Here is a 19,525-nt window from a genome sequence, read left to right as displayed (position 1 = left end):
TTTCCCCCTCTCTCTCTTTTTTCTTTCCCCCCTGCTCTTCTCTTCCTCCTCTCCTCTGTCCAATGCTGGGGATCTAACCCAAGACCTCACACATTCCAGACAAGCATTCTGGCTCTCAGACAGACCGCCCTGGATCTTAGTATTTACTTCAGTGCTAGTTATGTGTATAGTTGTAGGCCCACTTTAACCCTCATCCCCCTAACCTAAGATTAAAGATAATATCTGCTTTGGTTAACTCAGTTATAATTAGAGGGTCAGAATGAGGTATTCCATGTCTAAGTAACTGAAAGCTGGGAAGTGTAAACAGATGCACTGTGTGAACTGGTTTCCAAACTTAGTGTTCTGGGAACTCTAGTTGGGTCATCCAGGATTTAGACTGAGGCAGTTGGTGTGCTCGGCTGTCACTCTAGCAGACCGGCCTCCGTTTTGGTTTTGTGCAGCATTTCCTTTCAGCTTTACAGTGCCTGAAATTATATTGACTTCTTACTGGTCAGTTTCTATGTTGCCAAATAACACAGCCAGCTGAAATCCTCATATCTGTACCATTCTGTGTTTTAGTGTAGATTGGAATCATTCGTACCTAGTTGAAGAATGAGCAGTAATTAAAAACTGGTGTAATGATTTTTAGGTGATTTTGAAAGAGAGAGAGGAGAAGAAGGGACGTTTAACTGTGGACCACAATGTTCTGGGATCTGAGGAGCCAACAGAAACACATTTAGATTTTGTTGATGGTTTGCCACAGGAGATTGTGTCCCAGGAAGGTAAGGGTGTGTCCCTCTTGCGGCAGTCTGGAGGGTTCATTGAAGGTGAGCTGCCATAGCTGTGCTTTGAAGTGCAAGATGTGCTCTGTATTTTGTATGAATTTATTTTTGAGGGTGGTTTCTTTTGAAGATGCTTTGGAAGCAGATGGCTGAGAGGGTGGGCAGATGTTATGTAGTAGGTCTCTGACATTTTTGAAACCTAAATACATAATTGTAGTATCTCTTCAAAATTAAGATCTTACCAGTGCATGAAATTACTTCTGGAACTTTTAGGATAACTTTTCATTTTATCTTCTTTCATATCTCAAACTCTACTTACTGGTTATTTTTCTTCATAGGGCTATTTTTCATGAAATAATTTTTATTGATTTCCTTTTTTGCTTTTGGGGAAATAATAGATATGTACAAAGAGTAGAGAATTGCAAAGCAGAGCCCAGTTGCTCAGTAAGATTCCGTTCTTGGCCAGCGTGTGATTCCAGCAAGTAGATCGGTCCCGTCTAGTCCCACACAGAAGATTTTGTGACATGTTAGATCTCATTTGCTCTTAGGTTAAGCAGAACCTAGAACATGGTTAGTTAGAGTTCCCTTTTATTCTCAGTTTAATCTGATTCCCTTGGTATTTATGTGTATTCATTCATTCATTCATTCAGCCAGTGTTTACCAAATACCTGTCAAATGCATTCTAGTATGTAGTGGAAGTAAGGAGGTTGGAAATAAAGGAGTGATGTAGTGAGCAAAGACTCTTGTCAGTGAGTTTATTATCTTAATAGACAGACAGGACTGATGTGCACCTTTGCTAATTACAGATCTGAATATACAAATGTGTGTATTTCTTGAGTTGCATCATGTAGGGAAGAAACAATAACTGAACGAAGCAGTAGCGTCAAGAGCTGGCATCTAAAATATGGCTCCCTAGCACAGAAACGAAGGTCGTGTGAGGTGTGCGACATGGAGAGTCAGGGAATCTGCAGGTGTGGGGTGTGGAGAGTCGGGGAATAAATGATAAAGGATTGTTATTACTGGCGCCTTTCATAATTTTAAAAAGAGATTTCTAAGAAGTAGGTGACAGAGTAGAGATGAGTAGAAGTATGGAGAGGCACAGATCTCGGCTTCAGATCCTTGAGATAATTGGAACTTTTAGTCCATGCTTGATTTTTTTTTTTTTTGAGTATATTGTAATTGATAGTAGGAAGACTTCATTCCTGTAGTTTGACCCAGGAGATAACTGTCCTCTAAATTGTGTGGATCAGTGTAGAGCTTTACAGCTTCTGAAGTCTCTAAGTTCTTTCCCTTCACCCCATATCCACAGATACTGGACTGAGCATGCCTAGTGATGCTTCACTTTCTCCAGCAAGTCAGAACTCTCCATACTGTATGACACCTGTGTCACAAGGCTCTCCTGCTAGTTCTGGGATAGGCAGTCCAATGGCGTCTTCGACAATAACCAAAATCCATAGCAAAAGGTTCCGAGAGTAAGTTTTTTTCTCGTGTTGAAGTCAAATAATTTAAGTATTTTGATCATTGTTCTGAATTTAGTATCATTATTGTTATTTACTAAGCTGTGCAGTTGAAATGTGAAAGATCTGTAAGATCTTTCCAATTTGGTTAACAGCTGGCTTTTTTTAAAGCAGTCCCTCTGTCAGTATCCATGGAACGGGATTTCACAGTCAATGTGTTCTTCTCATGCAGAGTTTCTGTCCTAGAATCTTGTTCTCTTATGTCCTGTGTATATTATGTATATCGTGTGTATGTATGTGTATTTTGTATGTGTGCATATATAATATTATGTACTATGAGTTTTGCCCCTCCAAATATTTAAGGTTTTTTGCATGTAATAAAGGCAGTTTAAAAATCTTCATTGTTACTCAGGTAAGAGCCTGTAGTAGGGTTCTTTGTCTGAGACCCTGAATCTATTACATAAAGCCATGTGACTTTTTGTTTGGTGATGTTTGTTTTTGTAGTCTTAGAAATAGAATCCAGGGCCTTGTGCATCCTCATCAAGTGTCTGACCACTGAGATAGATGCTCAACCCAAGCTGTTTGCTTTTAAGATATTTAGAGAATCACAAAATATGGTACCCTGTCTGTGAATAACCTTAAATTAGCAGTTACTGCTATGGAGTACTTTAATATTTGTGTACTTGAAGTAGGTTTACCATTGAAAATGATATGAGAAACTCATGTTGTGAAAGTTTAGTCTGTGAGAGTCTGAACCATCATTGTTTGGTTCTGTTCCTTTCCCTTGTTTCTGTTGTTTTTGAACAAATACTTCTCTCCGCGCTTTGAGAAGTTGATTAAATGTCAAACAACAGATGTGGAGCAAATGCAGCAGTGCAGAAATAAAATGTTACACATGCATGAAGTGAACAGCTTGAAAGAGTGAAGAAAATTGTAGTTTTGATAGCCCGTTCTTTAATTTTGAGTATTTTAGGACAGTTAATCTTCCCTCAATCTACCCATTTCTGTCTTCTAAAATCGTGTCATACTTGTTTAAAGATTTTTCACATAAAACATAAAATTCTCAATACATTTTTTTCAGGCCAAGGTTTTCCCTGTGTAACAGACAGTTTCTTGCTTAGTTTTTACTAGATGACATAGATGTTCTGGAATTGTTCTTGATAAATACCTGCTTCCAGTAGAAGTGAGTAATGAGAATCAGAAAAGGTGGAAGGTGTATAAAAGCACACCTGATGACTTCCTGTTGGAGTTAAGTGCAGTAGTGACCTCACACTTCCTTTGTTTTCCTCGTCAACACATCACAGCCATACATGATCTGACATCCTCACTCAGTTGCTTTGTTTGATATAAAAGCCTGTGACTTTCTAGTTTTGTCTCAGTTTCACTGTTGAGTTCATCCTCCATAACCAAAGATTTTAAGAACTGAAAGGGCCATTGGGGCCATCCTACCCAATGTATTTTTATGGTTGAGAGATGCTTTTCATGGCTAAGGCTTATCCAAGCTGAGAGGATGAGTGTTTTTATTGTTTGTTTCAGAGTTCTTAGGATGTTCTACAATCCCTTTTTCCTCCTCTTTCAAGAAGAAAACAGATTTATTGAGCACACTGCCAGGATCAGCAGGCCGTGTGGTAATAAGAGTGCTGCCCACAGTCCTGTTTTTCTTTTTCCAGTTAGCACACAAAGGGAAGGGTTTCACTGTGGCATTTTCACACATTGTGCTTATTCATGCCCCTCTTCTCCCTCTTCCTGCACTGTCCTTTTCATGCTGCTTCCCTTTTCAAAAACCCTCCCTTCCCCTTTATATAACTTGTGTTCCTTAATCTCTTTCCCCCTCATCCCTCTCCCTTAAGATCTAGTCCTGTCTTTACAAGATCCCTTTTCTACTTTCATGACTCTTGTGTGTACTCACATGCCACACACGTGTGCACATGCACACACATACAAATTTAAATCTATATTCTGCATATGAAAAAAAACATGCAGTATTTATCTGTCTGGCTTATTTCACTTAATTTCTAGTTACAATCATTATCTTACAAATGTCACGATTTTATTTTTCTTTGCAGTAAAATACAGTTCCATTATATGTATTCATCAATTTCCTTTATCCATTCATCTGTTGATGGACATCTAGACTGGTTCCACTTCTTAGCAGCAATGAACATGGGTACATACATATCCCTTGAGATACTAGCTTAGGGTTCTTTGGGTTTGTACACAGGAGCAGTCTAGCTGAGTCCTGTGGCAGTTTTGACTTGTGTGATGGCTGCAGCAGTTTATAATGTCATTAACAGTGTTAGAGGATGCCTGTCTGTTATTAGGATATTCTGAGAAAAGTTATCTATCTTTCTTACTACAAGCGTTTTTATATTTTTCAGAATGAACATAATTTTATATCCTTTTAAAAAATGTTTCTTTTACCAAACTGACCTTAATTTATGTCTTTGAATATTTTATTTATTATTTTAATTTTTTAAATGTGTTTGAGTATATTGCCTGCATGTTTACCACGTGTATGCAGTGCCCACAGAGGCCAGAAGAGTGTGTTAGATCCCCAGAACTGGAGTTACAAAAGGTTGTTAGCTGCCACGTGGGTGCTGGGAATCAAACTTGGGTCCTCTGGAAGAATAGCAAGTGCTCTTAAGCACTGAGCTATCTCTCCAGATTTATGTCTTTAGAAATTGAGAGTTCAGTAGGTGTACCCTGAGGTAGCGTATCTTTGAAAGCTCATTGTTGACATTCACAGGCAAAGGTCCTTTTTCTAATGGAAATGTTCAGAAGTCTTAGAGACATTTCATTGAAACATTTTGTTGAATGCATTCTCTCTCAAACATTTCCCTAATTTGATTTTAAAATTATAGGAAAATAAATTCAGAAGGCATTCCTTGTCTTTTGCATCCTTTACAGATATTGTAATCAGGTTCTTTCTAAAGAAATTGATGAATGTGTGACCGTTCTTCTCCAAGAGCTTGTCAGTTTCCAGGAGCGCACCTACCAAAAGGACCCTGTGAGAGCCAAAGCCAGACGGCGCTTGGTCATGGGACTGAGGGAGGTCACCAAGCACATGAAGTCAAACAAGATCAAGTGTGTCATCATTTCCCCAAATTGTGAAAAAATACAGTCAAAAGGTATGTACTCTTCGCTTTAGAGATGGTTTGCCATTCACTGTTATCATTGTAAGGTATTTACTTTTTTAAAGTGGAAGTTATCCTCTCTGTACTAGATAGTTATAAAACAAAATGTTGAACATGAGAAAGGGAAATGAAATCCTTCAGTACCCAAAATTAAGATGATTAAGACTGGATTCTAAAGGAAATTCTTGTGTGTAGACCTGGCAGAGGGCTTCCATCAGGCCCACTGGGTGTCTCCTTGGTGTAATCACACTAGGAACTTGTCAGGGTGTGTTATCCTGCTTTTAAAACTTCATGTAACCTTCCTCTGATGATCTCCTCCACCTTGAAAAAAAAAATAGAAAAAACATAAAGGCCACAGCTTCTACTTAGGGTAGAGATCTGTTTCTCAGGAGCCAGCAGTGACACAGAGGCCCTTGGGTAAGCCAGCCACAAATGCACTGTGTGCCATGCAGCCTTGTTTGCCATTGATGGTGATGGAGCCACTTGATGAGGATTAGAGGAGACAGATGGGGTTGGGCAGCACCCTTAGACAGCCATATGAGGTTAACACAGCAAACAGGTGCACTCATCTGCCTCACTGTGTTGGGACCAGTCACTACTTCAGCTTCAAGATTGTGAAAAAAGAGTTAGCTACTGTTAACAAGTTCAGGTAATTTCTTCATAATAAATGTTAGATTGAAATGTATCCCTGCTTTGCTAATTCCTGTGGAGGAACAAAGCTACTGGGTTTCAAGGGATATGGAATTTGATTGATGAAAAAGAAAGTTACATACTGTAATATAATATGTGTGTGTAATATAAATTCAGGTATGCCAGTTCTGTGCTGCAGTGGTCTGCATTTTAGCTAGATTAGCTCTGTTAGGAAGTAACTAAATGGAAACATCTACATGTATTGATTTTTCTCAGGTGGCTTGGATGAGGCTCTCTATAATGTTATAGCTATGGCCCGGGAACAAGAAATTCCTTTTGTGTTTGCCCTTGGAAGAAAAGCTCTAGGACGCTGTGTGAACAAGCTGGTTCCTGTTAGTGTAGTGGGAATCTTCAACTATTTTGGTGCTGAGGTAAGAATTTAGGAGATAAGGCTGGGAAGATAGCTCAGTCAATAAAGTGCCTGTGAATACAAGCATGAGGAGCTTCATTTTGATTCCCAAACCCAGGTGAAAAGCTGGGCATGGTGGTGTGCACGTGTAATCACAGTGCTGGGAAGTCACAGACAGATGGGTCCCCAGGGCCTGCTGCCCAGCCAGCCTACCAGACCTTGGAGAGACTCTGTCCCAGAAAATAAGGTAGACAGCTCCTGAGGAACAACACCTGCCGTTGACCTCTAGCCTATACCTACACACATACATACACATAAGCACACATAATCAAACTCACATACACCAGACACACCATACTCCACATCATAAATGTACACACACCACATATACATAAGCATACACACATACACATGACACACATACCATACTACATCCCCCCACAAAAATCACACACATCACACATATCATAAGCATACACAATTACCACACAGACCACACATACTATAAACATACACATATACCACATACACCAATACATACACCAAACTCATACACACATAAACACACATATACTATACCACACACCCACATACCACATACTACACACACACACACACACCCACTACACACATATGCCATATATATATATATATATAAACACCACCCCCACCCCCATACACCACACAGGCAAACATATACACACCCCACTACACACATATCCCCTCATTCCCCACATACATACACATCACATACTCACGTGTGCACACTAATTTGGGAGGAATTCTCTTGCTTTCCCGTTCTCCCCAATAGCACATTGTTAACACCAGCCAGTACATTTAGCTAAGTTAATGACTCAAAGAATTGGTTCAAATTCTTAAGTGTAACATTCCTTTTTAGTGATAAAAACATTTGTATACATTAATCCTACTGCCCGTTGAAAGGCTTTACTTTCTATTTGTGACAAAATATCTTTTCCTTCAGGGCACAACTGTACAATTCTTGATAATTTATTTTATTGCCAATTGATGATATCTAATATTAAATAAAATGAAATAATTTCTTCAGTCTCTATTTGATGGATATATTTGGTGTATAAGGAATCAATAATTCCATACCCACTGTACCATCACCTCTGCCAGCCTGCTGATACAGATCTTGGTGTAGAAACTTATGAAGGTTATTAATTTAGAGTGATGCTAATCAACTAATGGTGGTTTAAGACCATTTTTTTTGTTTTGTTTTGAGACAAGGTCTCTAACTCAGACTGGCTTCTAGCTCACTATGTTTCTAGGAGTCACCTTGAACTTCTGACCCTCCACCTTCACCACCCAAGTAGATTACAGGTGTGCACCTCCATGCCCAATTCATATGGTGCTGGCAATCAAACCCAGGGCTCATGCATGCTAGACAAGCACTCTACCAGCTGAGCCATGTCTCAACCTAGGACTTTGTAATGAGGTTGATGCTAAAGCACTTTGTAATATCATGGATAGACTGTTTCCTCTCTTCCCAAGCACGCTGTATCTCCCTTACTGTCCAGGTACCTCATTTACATCCTCTCATCCATTTCCTGTCCATTCAGCCTCTCTTACATCACCCATGAAATGATTTGCAATCTAATGTTAGTTAGAACACAAATACTACAAATTCATGAAGAGAATAGTATTTGTGTTCTAACTAACAGCTTGTTTTTCAGTTATAGATTGTTAAACTGCTTTGCTGCAGGTTATTTCTTCCCATTTAACTTGGAATTCTTTGGAGGTAGGTCCTGTGTCTTTATAACCCTGAATGACCTCTCACATCACTTAAGCATCAGCTGGTGATAAGCTTTAATTGAATGAATCTGCTTCTGTGTGCATCCACCTGTGTTAAACTGTGTGCGAGAATTGGGTGAAGAATACTTCTGTGGAAAAGAAGGGTCATATACGGACACCTAATAAAAATGTATTATTCTTTTTTCAGTCAAAGGAATGAACTCGGTCCAGAAATGTGGACATGTTTGTTTTCAGTTGTATTGCTTTCTTCATGAATTATGTATTTCTTATTGTGATATTATAAAATATTTGCCAACTTCATTTACATATCAATTTCACTTGCCCTCTACTATATTGAGGTCAATAAATTTTATTTAAAATGAAAATATACTCGGGGCTGGAGCGATGGCTCAGCAGCTAAGAACACTTGCTGTTCTTCCAGAAGACCTGGATTCAATACCCAACACCCACGTGGCAGCTAACATCTGTCCGTAACTCCAGTTCCAAGGGATCCGACGCCCTTTTCTGGCCTCTGCAGCCTTTGCACAACGTAGGTGCACTTACATACCTGCAGGCAATACACTCATACATATAAAATAGAAATAATAAATAAAACACTTTAAAAATAAAAAAAGAAAATATACTCTTAAATGGAAATTTTAAAAATATGTATTGTTAAATACAGCTGTATTGATGTGGTAGTGACCTAAGTTGTTATCATCTGCTAATGTTAACCTTTGAATTCAACTTCCCATCTCTGTCCTCATATTCAAGCCCTTTATCCTCTGGTCCTGGCTTCTCTCTTCAATATTTTCTTCTCTTCCCTTCTCTTCCATACTTTTATTTCTAACAACTTCTGTTTTATTTGTATCATAACATCAATGTTAATACCAAAATCATATCTACATGCCTATTTTCCTTTTACTGATTTTATTTAAATGCATGATTTTTTAAACATAACAGGAGAGTTTGTCATTGTATGTAACACAGCGGGGTTGCTTTTAACCATCCTTCCTCTATAAAAAGCAAATCCTACACACATTTGATACTAACATGATTGATGTTAGTCCTCACCCACTGAGGACTCATGCTCATGCACAGTTAGCAGCAGCACTTATTGCTTTGGTCCTTTACACACTGAGCTACCCCTGGATAAAAAGCATTTCTTTCTTCAGGTCAGTGTGGAGGGCTAGGTTCAATAACAATGGGGCTCTTTTTACTATTCCACCTTGTGAAAATTTGCACATAAATGTCACTTGCCTCGTTCAGAATAAAAGAAACTGTGCTATACTTCCCTCATTGTCTGAAAACACAATTTTATGTATAAAATTAAGCATGTTTTTATGTTGCGCCATGTTTACCAGTTGAAATTCTCTATGCTGTATGTTTTGTTATGTTGTTAACACATTTTTTAGGAGCTGAGGTTTTGGAATTATGACCTGGGAACTCCTAGGAGCCACTAGCTTGTCATATGCTGGTCTTCTCTGATGGCTGAGGACAACCTTAGATAGAGCCATTGAGGTACAGCTTTAATGCTGTGCAAATATGGCCATTTATTAAATACAAGTATGTCCTGTGCACACTCCATTCCACTGCAGTGCTTGCTTCATTCATGCTGACTTCTGTTTCACTGACGGAGGAAGTTTGGTTAATTAGCTCTACTCTATGTCCATGCTCTGTGTTCTCTTTTTATAATTTGCCTTTGGCCCAGTAATTATACTTGCCTATTACTTGCCATATTTTCATCATCTTGAAGGCCTTATATCTATATCTCACTGACTTCATTTTTAGCCTTTTTTCCAGTTCTTCCCAACATGTGACCATTACAGCTGCATCCTTAAATGAACATGTGCTCATTCACTCATTCTAATCCAAGTATGATGTGTCACTGCCCCCATGCCAGCCTTGTGTGCTTCTTGTATCTACCTTTATTCATGGTTCTGCATGCTGGGCTAATTTAAACAGCTCTTTTCACTGCCCTCTTGACCTCTCAGCTACACCTGTTCAAGTCCTGATCAGATGAAATCTTCCTTATTGAATTCCACGGTAATGCACTAAGTTAGATCAGTGTCTCCTAAAAGACACAAGATTTTTTTCCTCTAAGGCATTTAAGGTGCTAGGCCTTCAGCTATAACTGACTCCTGTCTTCTCCTGTCATGTACAAGTTTCTGCATGAGGGGAGTTGCTGTTCCAGTTGTTAATTCTCTGTGGTGCCAGACGAGAGTAGAGTCATTTGTTGAACCTTTAATGTAGCACATTTAGAGGCTAGAGTTAGAGTCAAGAAATTGCCTCAAACTTAGAAAAATTAAATAGAGCAACTATATACATTAAGTGTTGGGTTTTTTTGTTGTTGCTTTTTGTTGTTTTTTAAGATTCTGTGGTTGCCATACTGTTTGGATTTCATCCAGACTGAAAATACAAGAAGTATAGTAAAAAATTTGACTAATCACAGCAGACTCTCTGTCTTTTTAGAACCTATTTAATAAGTTAGTAGAACTCACCGAGGAAGCCAGGAAAGCATATAAGGATATGGTTGCGGCAATGGAGCAAGAGCAAGCGGAGGAAGCCTTGAAGAATGTGAAGAAGGTGCCACATCATATGGGGCACTCTCGGAACCCCTCTGCAGCAAGTGCCATTTCTTTCTGCAGTGTGATTTCCGAGCCCATCTCTGAAGTAAACGAAAAGGAGTATGGTAAGTTACTGCATACTCTTTGAAATGAAGTAATTCGTCATTAATATCAGTTTGTACATAACTTTCTGTTCTACTTCTTGCTTGTTTTTCTTTTTGTTGTTGTTGAGACAGAGTCTCATGTATCCCAGACTGGCCTTGAACTCACTGTGTAGGTGAAGATGACCTTGAACTTCTGAGCCTCCTGCCTTACATTCCCAAGTGCTGAGGTTACAGGTGTGTGGTGCTGAGGATTCTTCCCAAGGCTTCATGCATACTAAGTAAATACTCTACCAACTGAGCCATATCCCCAGCCCACATACCCTTATTCTGATTATCCAAGTTTTACTAAAATTTTGGCTTAAAAATTCATTTAAACATGGACATTAAAAAAATAGAATATTTTTGGGAGCTAGAGAGCTGGCTCAGTAGTTAAGAGCACTAGCTGCACTTGCAGAGGCCCCAGGTTCAATTCCCAGTGCCCACATGGCAGCTAACAACTGTCCTGTAACTCCAGTTCCAGGGGGTCCAACACCCTTGTCTTACCTCCTCAGGCATTGTACTACACAGGTGCACTTACACACATGCAGGCAATGCACTCATGCACATAAAATCAAAATAACAAAATATTTTTTTTAAATGGAGTATGTGAGACTGAGACCGTCTTTAAGACTATGGAATTCAATCACAATTCCAAAAACTTTAAGAAAAAGCCCAAGATGATCTAAAGAACAAAATGCACCACACCTGTGACCCACCACTAAATAAATAATAGACCTGTGACATTTGCTTTGCATTGCATGTGATTCTAGTCAGAAAGAAGTGCAGACTAAAAATAGCACTGGTGTTTAATGCGCAGCATCCCTTACCACAGCCTGCACTGGAGGTTCCGAGGTTTCTGCAATAGTTTGAACTGACTTATATTTCCCATCTTTTTTAGTGTAGTGTCGTAGTTATTTTTCTTGTTCCTATGATAAAAACACTGAACAAGAAGCAACTTAAGGGAGGAAAGATTTACTTTGGCTTACAATTCAAGGGACATAGTCCATCGTGGAGGGGAGGTCATGGCAGCAGGAGTATTATTAGGTGGCTGGTCACATCGCACCACAGTCAGGATGAGGGGGATGAATGCTGGCTCAGCTAGCTTTCTCCTTTTCATTTAGTACAGGACTCCAGCCTGTGGAATGATGCCACCACAGTCAGGGTGGGTCTTCCCTCTTCAGTCAGTCTAATCTAGGTAATCCTTCACAGATGAGCTCAGAGGATTACGGATCCTGTCAAGTTGCAATATTAACTGTCACATACAGCAACCTCCTGTTTTGGCTCCTTTTTTTTTTTTTTTTTTCATTTTAATCTTATCAGGGAATTTATCAAATAGCTTGTTGCCTCCTAAAATTTAAACTGTAAGAAACTCTTTTTCCTGGCTTCCTTGTCTGTGTTTGTGTTGAAGAATTTGTAATGCTTTTTGATAAAGCTACAGACCTTTAAGAAGTTGTCTGCCTTTGAGAAATTATTATTTGTCATTGCGGCTGGAGAGAAGGCTCAGTGGTAGAAGGGCGACTGCTCTTATAAAAGATCCAGGCTTGGTTCCCGGCACCAACATGGCAGCTCACAACCACCTGTAACTCGGGTTTCAGAGGCTCTGAAGCCCTCCTCTGACCTTCCTCAGCTCTTACATGCATGTAATGCACATACATACACTCAGGCACATACACATAAAGTCAAATAAATACGTGATTTTAAAGTAACTATTGGTTATGAACATGGTAGCAAACACTTTAAATCCTAGCACTCAAGAGGCAGAGGCAGGCAGATCTTTGTGAGATCAAGGCCAGTCTGGTCTACATAGGGAGTTCCAGGCCCAGCCAGAGCCACATAGTGAAATCCTGTCTCAAAAATGAAAAAGAAAATATTGGTCATAGGCAAGTGTTACTGCCTAGAAGTAAACATGTTTGTATTGCTGGAATGATAGCTTGTTGAACGTAAAGAAAATAAAGTGCTACATCTGTAGGTAGGGTTTACTCTGTGTATGTGAAATGCTAAATTTCAAAAGTGGACTGCAAGATTAATCCATAAATATGTATTGGTTTAGGCAAATGGTAGAGTGATAAATGATCTTCATATGGGCATATCTGAGGAAAAATATTAGAGCTGGCTGTGGTGGTGCACGTCTTTGATCCCAGCACTGGGAGGCAGAGGAAGGCAAATCTCTTGAGTTTGAGGCCAGCCTGGTCTACATAGCGAGTTCTAGGCCAACTGGGGCTGCAAGGAGACCCTGTCTCAAAAAGACCAAAAGAGGGGCTGGAGAGATGGCTCAGTGGTTAAGAGCACTGACTGCTCTTGCAGAGGACCCGGGTTCGATTCCCAGCACCCACATGGCGGCTATGAACTGTCCTTAACTCCAGTTCCAGGGGAATCCGAAGCCCTCTTCTGATCTCCGCAGCATTGCACGACACGGGTGCACTCACATGCATGTAGGCAATACATTCATACACATAAAATTTAAAAAATTCTTTAAAAGGCTCTGAGATCAAGCACCATTGTTCAGTGTTTTTAATCATAGCAGTGAGAAAAGTAACTAAGACACTACAGTGAAAAGGTCGGAGAAATAAAAACTAGTTCAAACTATTGCAGAAGTGAGGCTCGGAACCTCCAGTGCAGGCTGTGGTAAGGGACACTGCGCATTAAACACCAGTGCTATTTTCAGTCTGCACTTCTTTCTGACTAGAATCACAGGCAATGCAAAGCAAATGTCACAGGTCTATTATTTATTTAGTGGTGGGTCACAGGTGTGGTGCATTTTGCTCTTTAGATCATCTTGGGCTTTTTCTTATGGTGTTCAAGGAGGGAGGCCTTGGTTTTTAAGAAACTGATGTATAATTAAACACTGGACCTCTCTTTATGAAAAGATTGTCAAAACAAAATGTAAACTTTGCTCTAAAGCTTTTTTATAATTAAATGTGTGAAATAATTTTCATATAGCTTTTATTATTATTAAAAAATTATTATTCTGTATGTGTCCACTTGTACATGTATATATGCATGTGAATGTGTGCACATGTACTTGTGGTGGCACGTGTGTGCCACAGCATGCCTGTGGAGTTTAGAGGACAACTTCATGGAGTTGATTCTCTCCTTCCCTTTTTATGTGGGTTTAGGGGAAGGAACTCAGTTTACCAGGCTTGTGCAGCAAGTGCCTTTGCCCTCTGAGCCATTTCTCCAGCCCTTAATAGCTTTAAAAATTTTTTTATTTACTGTGTGGCAGCCATAGGGACACAGATGAGTGGAATCCAGGAGGGGTGGAACAGCAAACAAAGTAAGTGCTTTTAAACTGTTGTGTGAAAATTGCTGTGGGAGTTCAGGCTAGTGACTACGTCTTCTAGAAAAGTCAGGAAAGACTTCTGAAGGAGCTGGCATTTGAGTGGCCATTGAGGATGGGTAGGAGTCTTAAGTATAAAGGAGGAAAGCAGCCTACAGGGAATGAGCAGTGTGTGCTAAGACAGAGCTCACACTGTGCCCAGGGATGGTGAGAGCTTAGCAATGCTCGTGTGGCCACTGGCAGGATGAAATGGAGGACAGGTAAGTCAGGGTCAGATCATGAAAGGCTTCCATCTATGGAATTTGAATCTTGTTTTAGCATCACCAAAAACCAGTTGGACAGTGATAAAGCCAGCTGGCAAAATGAGTTAGGAACCAGTAAATGTACAGTGACATAAAAGACCTGAGTTATGGCAGTATTGACCCAGTATAGTAGGTTTTGAGCTAGAAGTGACATGAGATGATGAGTCAGTAGAATGAAATGCATAGAAAGGAGAACCATCAGAGGAAGATGGCCGACTGCGTGCCGTGCCCTTCCCCTACCCTGTGAATGTTGGTGTCATTAACTGGAAGGGAGAATGCACCCCAGGACTGTTTCCTGAGGTGAGAGCCGGGAGGCCTGTCCTGTACTGACGTAGCCACAGGCAAGGACGAGGCTGGTTTTGTTTCACTTTGCCTTTTGTTTGTTTTTTTTCCTGTATAAACTATGTGTCCTGACCTGAAGTGCTCCAAATATAGTCTGCATCAATGTTTATAGTCCACGTGAAATAATCAGGCTCAGTAGGTTTCCAAGAAAAATATTATACCTGGGGGCTGAAATGATGGCTCAGCAGTTAAGAGCACTGGTTGCTCTTGCAGAAGACCCGGGTTCGATTCCAAGCACCCACAGGGTAGCTAACAACTGTCCAGAACTCCAGTTCTGACACCCTCTTCTGACCTCCGAGGGCACTGCAGGACATGGGTGCACTTACATACATGCAGGCAATACATTCATACATATAACATAAAAATAATAAGTAAAATATTTTTAAAAGAACATTACACATGTAAAATACAAATTTCTATAAGGTAATTAGATATTTTTATTCTAAAAATAAAAAAAGAGAGGATTTGGGGAGTGGTACTTCATCCTCTCATTCCTGGTATTTTTTTTTTTCTTTTTTTAAAACTCATTTTCCATCATTAAAAATGATTTTATCATCACTGTGTTATGTAACACATTTTTTAGCTTTTCAAAACCACTGTGTAAGCCAAGCTCTTTCTCTCTATATATATATGTAATAAACCAAATTTTCACTGATGCTAAAAATGAATAGTTAGATTTATTGCTTATAAGTGGAACTTATGACCTAAAACCCATGTAATGTGCTGGTATAAACACAGGCGACCAGAACTGTTTTGCTGGCCATCTTGGGTCTTTGAAGTTGGTGAGCCCCTAGGCTGTGCACACACACAAACTAGACAGTTCATTGATTTTTATGAGTAAATGGATTTTGTATATGAACATTAGTAGATCCTGTTGAAGATTTTCCACTTTCTTTTAAAAATACATTTTTTTAATATGTATGAGTGAGTGTATTGCCTGCATGTATGTAAGTGCACCTGTCTCATAAAGTCCCCTCAGAGGTCACAAGAGGGTGATGGATCCCCTGGAACTGGAGTTACAGATGGTTGTTAGCTGCCTTGTGGGTTCTGAGAATCGAACCGAGGTCCTCTGGAAGAGCAACCAGTGCTCTTAACCACTAAACCATCTCTCCAGCCCCAAGATTTTTCACTTTCTGATACATAATATATTTTATCTCCTCCTCCTTTTTATTTTGAATGCACTTTTTTGAGAATTGTTTTCTCTTGATAACATTTAAGCTGGTGGTAGAACATACTAAATTATTAATTTTTCATTCAGTTGCTGAGTCAACAGATTTCTATATTTTGTTCTTGCACCTTGGGGGCTTTAAAGTTCTGTGATTCTGAAATACTGTTCAGGTTCTTAAAATGTGCTTGCTGTTTGTAGAAACAAATTGGAGAAGCATGGTGGAGACTTCAGATGGCTTGGAAGTATCAGAAAATGAGAGGGAAGGTTCCTGTACGCACAGTACTTCTGAAAAGCCGGGTGAACTTGCATTTGACACAACCCCTGTTGGTAAGCAACCGCCACTGGTGGCGGCAGGCAGCACCACCTCAGCTGTGAACCAGGGGAAATCCACAAGTGATAAGGACGAAGTGAAGCCGGATGACCTGGAGTGGGCCTCCCAGCAGAGCACAGAGACCGGCTCTTTGGATGGCAGCTGCCGAGATCTTTTGAATTCCTCCATCACCAGCACCACCAGCACTCTCGTACCTGGCATGCTTGAAGAAGAGGATGATGAGGAGGAGGAAGAGGAGGAAGATTATACCCATGAACCCATATCTGTAGAAGTTCAGCTCAATAGTAGAATTGAGTCCTGGGTCTCAGAGACCCAGAGGACTATGGAAACCCTTCAGCTTGGAAAAACCCTTAATGGTTCTGAAGAAGACAGTGTAGAACAGAGTGGGGAAGAGGAAGCAGAAACTCCTGAGGGGCCGGAGCCAGGGGTCGACAATGAGACCTGGACTCCTGACCCGCAAGCCAGTCCTGAGCAGCCAAAGCCCGGTAGCCCCGAAAACAAAGAGCCCTCTGATGCTGATTCTCCTCCCCAAAGTATGTAGCTCAGGACACACCAGCTGCTTGTCTCCAGCTTGTCAAGGTTGCGGCCTCTACTTGATGCTTCATCTCAACTTTTGCCACTGTCCAGTACTTACTGTGTTTTAAATTCTCAACAAAATTTTTGTAGCTTTTACCTATTTTGTTACGATCTCCAACTTTGCCTTTAATTAGTATCTAAGTCTCTTTATAAAAATTGTGTAGAAAATTCAGATTTGTTTCAACTTACTTTGTAATGAAAACTAAAGAAGACCAAGTTCTAAAGAGAATGAATTTAAAATGCTATGTAAGGTTATTTTACAAATTAAAGAGCAAAGTTGTAAGGGTGAAAGCAGGTCCAAGTATTTGCTCCAGTCTTCTCTACACTAATGTGTCTGATGGAGAAGTTACTCAGGCTCCTTTAAAAAGCTGAAGTGGGCTCAGAGACGAGCAGGCTCAGAGACAAGCAGGTGGTGAGTGGCAGGTCACAGGTGTGTGTTTAAAATGGATGCAGCTTTTATTTGGCCCACAAGTGCTTGTTTGGGAAGTCACTGACCATCGTCGTCCGTGAGAGCTGGGATGGGCAGCCTGCAGAACTTGGGCAAGCGCTGGAGCATCGCCCCATTACATTAGAGCTGGCTGGCCTCATTTATGGAAAGCGATAGATGTCTGTAAGAGCAAATGGGTGCCTGTGATGGGACCTCCAGGTTCTGCCCTGTTTGTTTCTTACCTCAGGAATGCTCTTGTACATATTTATGTAGAGTTAGGCAAACTCTGACAGGTGAATCATGTACAGGTTTGTGTAACTGCAGCACTTACCTGTGAACCACCCAGAAGCAAAGCTGTTGTGCTGTGTTCTGCTTCTGGTTTTGAACCCTCTTGATTTGAGATCTGGATCTGTTTGAGTATTCAAATAAGTTCTCATTGCAAGTCATTTCATCTTTTATGAAGACATTTCCACACCTTCCTCATAGCAACAACCACAGTTACAGGAAGTCAGGGAAAGGAATTTTATATAACCTGTAATGTGTCTAGGTAAAGCTAGAAGTTTTAGAAGGGAAGAGAAAGTTGTTCTATTATGCTGAACCTTTAAGTGATTTAGAGTATACAAGTATATGCAGAAATTAGTTTTTTATTCACTTGATTATGTCTGCCCTTGTCTAGGAATGTGTGTATTTGCTTGGGAGAATTGTAACCTAATGACCTGTTGTATTCGCTGGCCAGCCGCCAGACTTCGGTAGGCTCTCTCATCCATCTTTTTTTGTTTACTCTCCTCCCTCCATCCCCAGCTACTAGCGCACAGATGGACATGTGAGCTTTCTACCTACAAGCCCCAACAAACGGACACAGAAGCAAGGAGGGAGGGGCACTTTCCTCACCCCGGTTATGTGAGGAAGGACTCTGCCTGGGAGGGGCAGAAGAAAACACCGAGAAAAATGCTTGACTTACGTAATTGGGAGTACCATGATGGTCTTAAGGTTTTATGCTGCTGGCATTTAATTACTGGAGGGGTTAGATTTTTGGTTTCTGATACAGTATTTGTGAAATTGTGAAAGTTTAGGAGCGTTGCTCTATAAAACATGTCAGACTGTCAACTTTATTAGTGTGCTAAAAGGGACAGTAGTGTACTGTCCAGTCTAAGCTGCTGTCCAGTACAGACTTTAGGCACTAATTACCTGGTACTAAAAATTGGCACATAAGGAATGAAGCCTCTAAAGTGGTAATCATGGATTGACACATGGCAGATTCTTACTATCTGTATATTTGGAAATGTGAATTTAAGGAAATGATAGAGGTTTTGAACTACTGACAGTTTTGAAAGTGAATTTTCAAACTTTTCACATTTTTATGATATTATTTCTTGCTTGATGTCAGTGATTCAGATAGCTCTTGATCTTGAGGCCTGGCTTTTCAAAAGTTTCTTATATTTTATTTCTTTTCTGGACATGAATCATCATTGTAGATTTTTGAAATTTTATACTAAAAGAGAACTTAAGGAAATCTTGAACACCAGTGACGTAATTTTGCTACAGACTTCAGAAGTTCCACCTGTGCTCTCTCCACAGGCAGGGCTGCTTCTGACACATCCAAGGGACCACAGCCTGTTTTATATGAAACTTGTTACTACTTGAGGACAGCCCAAGATTTCTCAAAGGATGTGCTACCACACTGAGTTTATTTCCATGTGTATCAATGATATCTTTACAACTTGTTTCCTTTGGATAAACTTTGGGATTTGTGTGTATTGAGTTACAGGCTTTAGAGGATGTATGAGGATCAGGAAAACGTTATTTTTGGAAGTAGGGGAGGTTTACTCATTGGAGACTTAGAAGGAAATCAGATGGTAAGAGTACATCAGCACAAGAAGTATAAACTGATTTTTTTTCCTTAGTATGTAGAAGTAGTATTACTGGCAATAATTAATGTTAGATTTCTATTCCAGTACATGAGTATGTGAATTACAGTATAAACTACACTCTCCAAGTTAGTTTTCTTTCGTAGGTTTGTTTGCTGTGAAGATTACTCCTCAAAGACAAAGGTTCATAATAGCGTAACTTTGGTTTAAATGTTTGTAAATGATGTAATATAATTTCTTTTGACTAAACATGGAAAAATAAATGTGTTATACATTGAAAAGTTTTTACAGGCTTTGACTGGAGGTCATTTTTGAAGAGATGGTATTTTATATGCTTCCAGTATTTAGAGAAGAATTAGTCAAAAGGAATTCACGTAA

At 39.9% G+C, this 19,525-nt stretch overlaps 1 protein-coding gene across 3 annotated transcripts in view; it reads left to right on the top strand.

Moving 5' to 3' along the window:
• Secisbp2l (SECIS binding protein 2 like) overlaps window positions 1-19,431 on the top strand; it is a 54,087-nt gene extending 34,656 nt beyond the window's left edge. For 2 of the 3 annotated variants that reach the window (XM_029562943.1, XM_029562944.1), the window contains 6 exons: window positions 629-761; window positions 2,071-2,233; window positions 5,126-5,346; window positions 6,259-6,413; window positions 10,619-10,838; window positions 16,144-19,431. In XM_029562943.1, the coding sequence (XP_029418803.1) occupies window positions 629-761; window positions 2,071-2,233; window positions 5,126-5,346; window positions 6,259-6,413; window positions 10,619-10,838; window positions 16,144-16,817 (1,566 nt within the window). In that variant the 3' untranslated portion in view covers window positions 16,818-19,431. The remainder of the gene's footprint in view (window positions 1-628; window positions 762-2,070; window positions 2,234-5,125; window positions 5,347-6,258; window positions 6,414-10,618; window positions 10,839-16,143) is intronic. The other variant, XM_008831786.3, reaches the window with a different exon arrangement.
• Window positions 19,432-19,525: the final 94 nt, after the last annotated feature.

The sequence above is a fragment of the Nannospalax galili genome, unplaced genomic scaffold, assembly GCF_000622305.1.
Source record: "Nannospalax galili isolate Female #2095 unplaced genomic scaffold, S.galili_v1.0 scaffold735, whole genome shotgun sequence".
NCBI classification, from domain to species: domain Eukaryota; kingdom Metazoa; phylum Chordata; class Mammalia; order Rodentia; family Spalacidae; genus Nannospalax; species Nannospalax galili.
The sequence above is the reverse complement of the archived record's forward strand: the minus strand, read 5'-3'. Positions and strand labels throughout refer to the sequence as shown.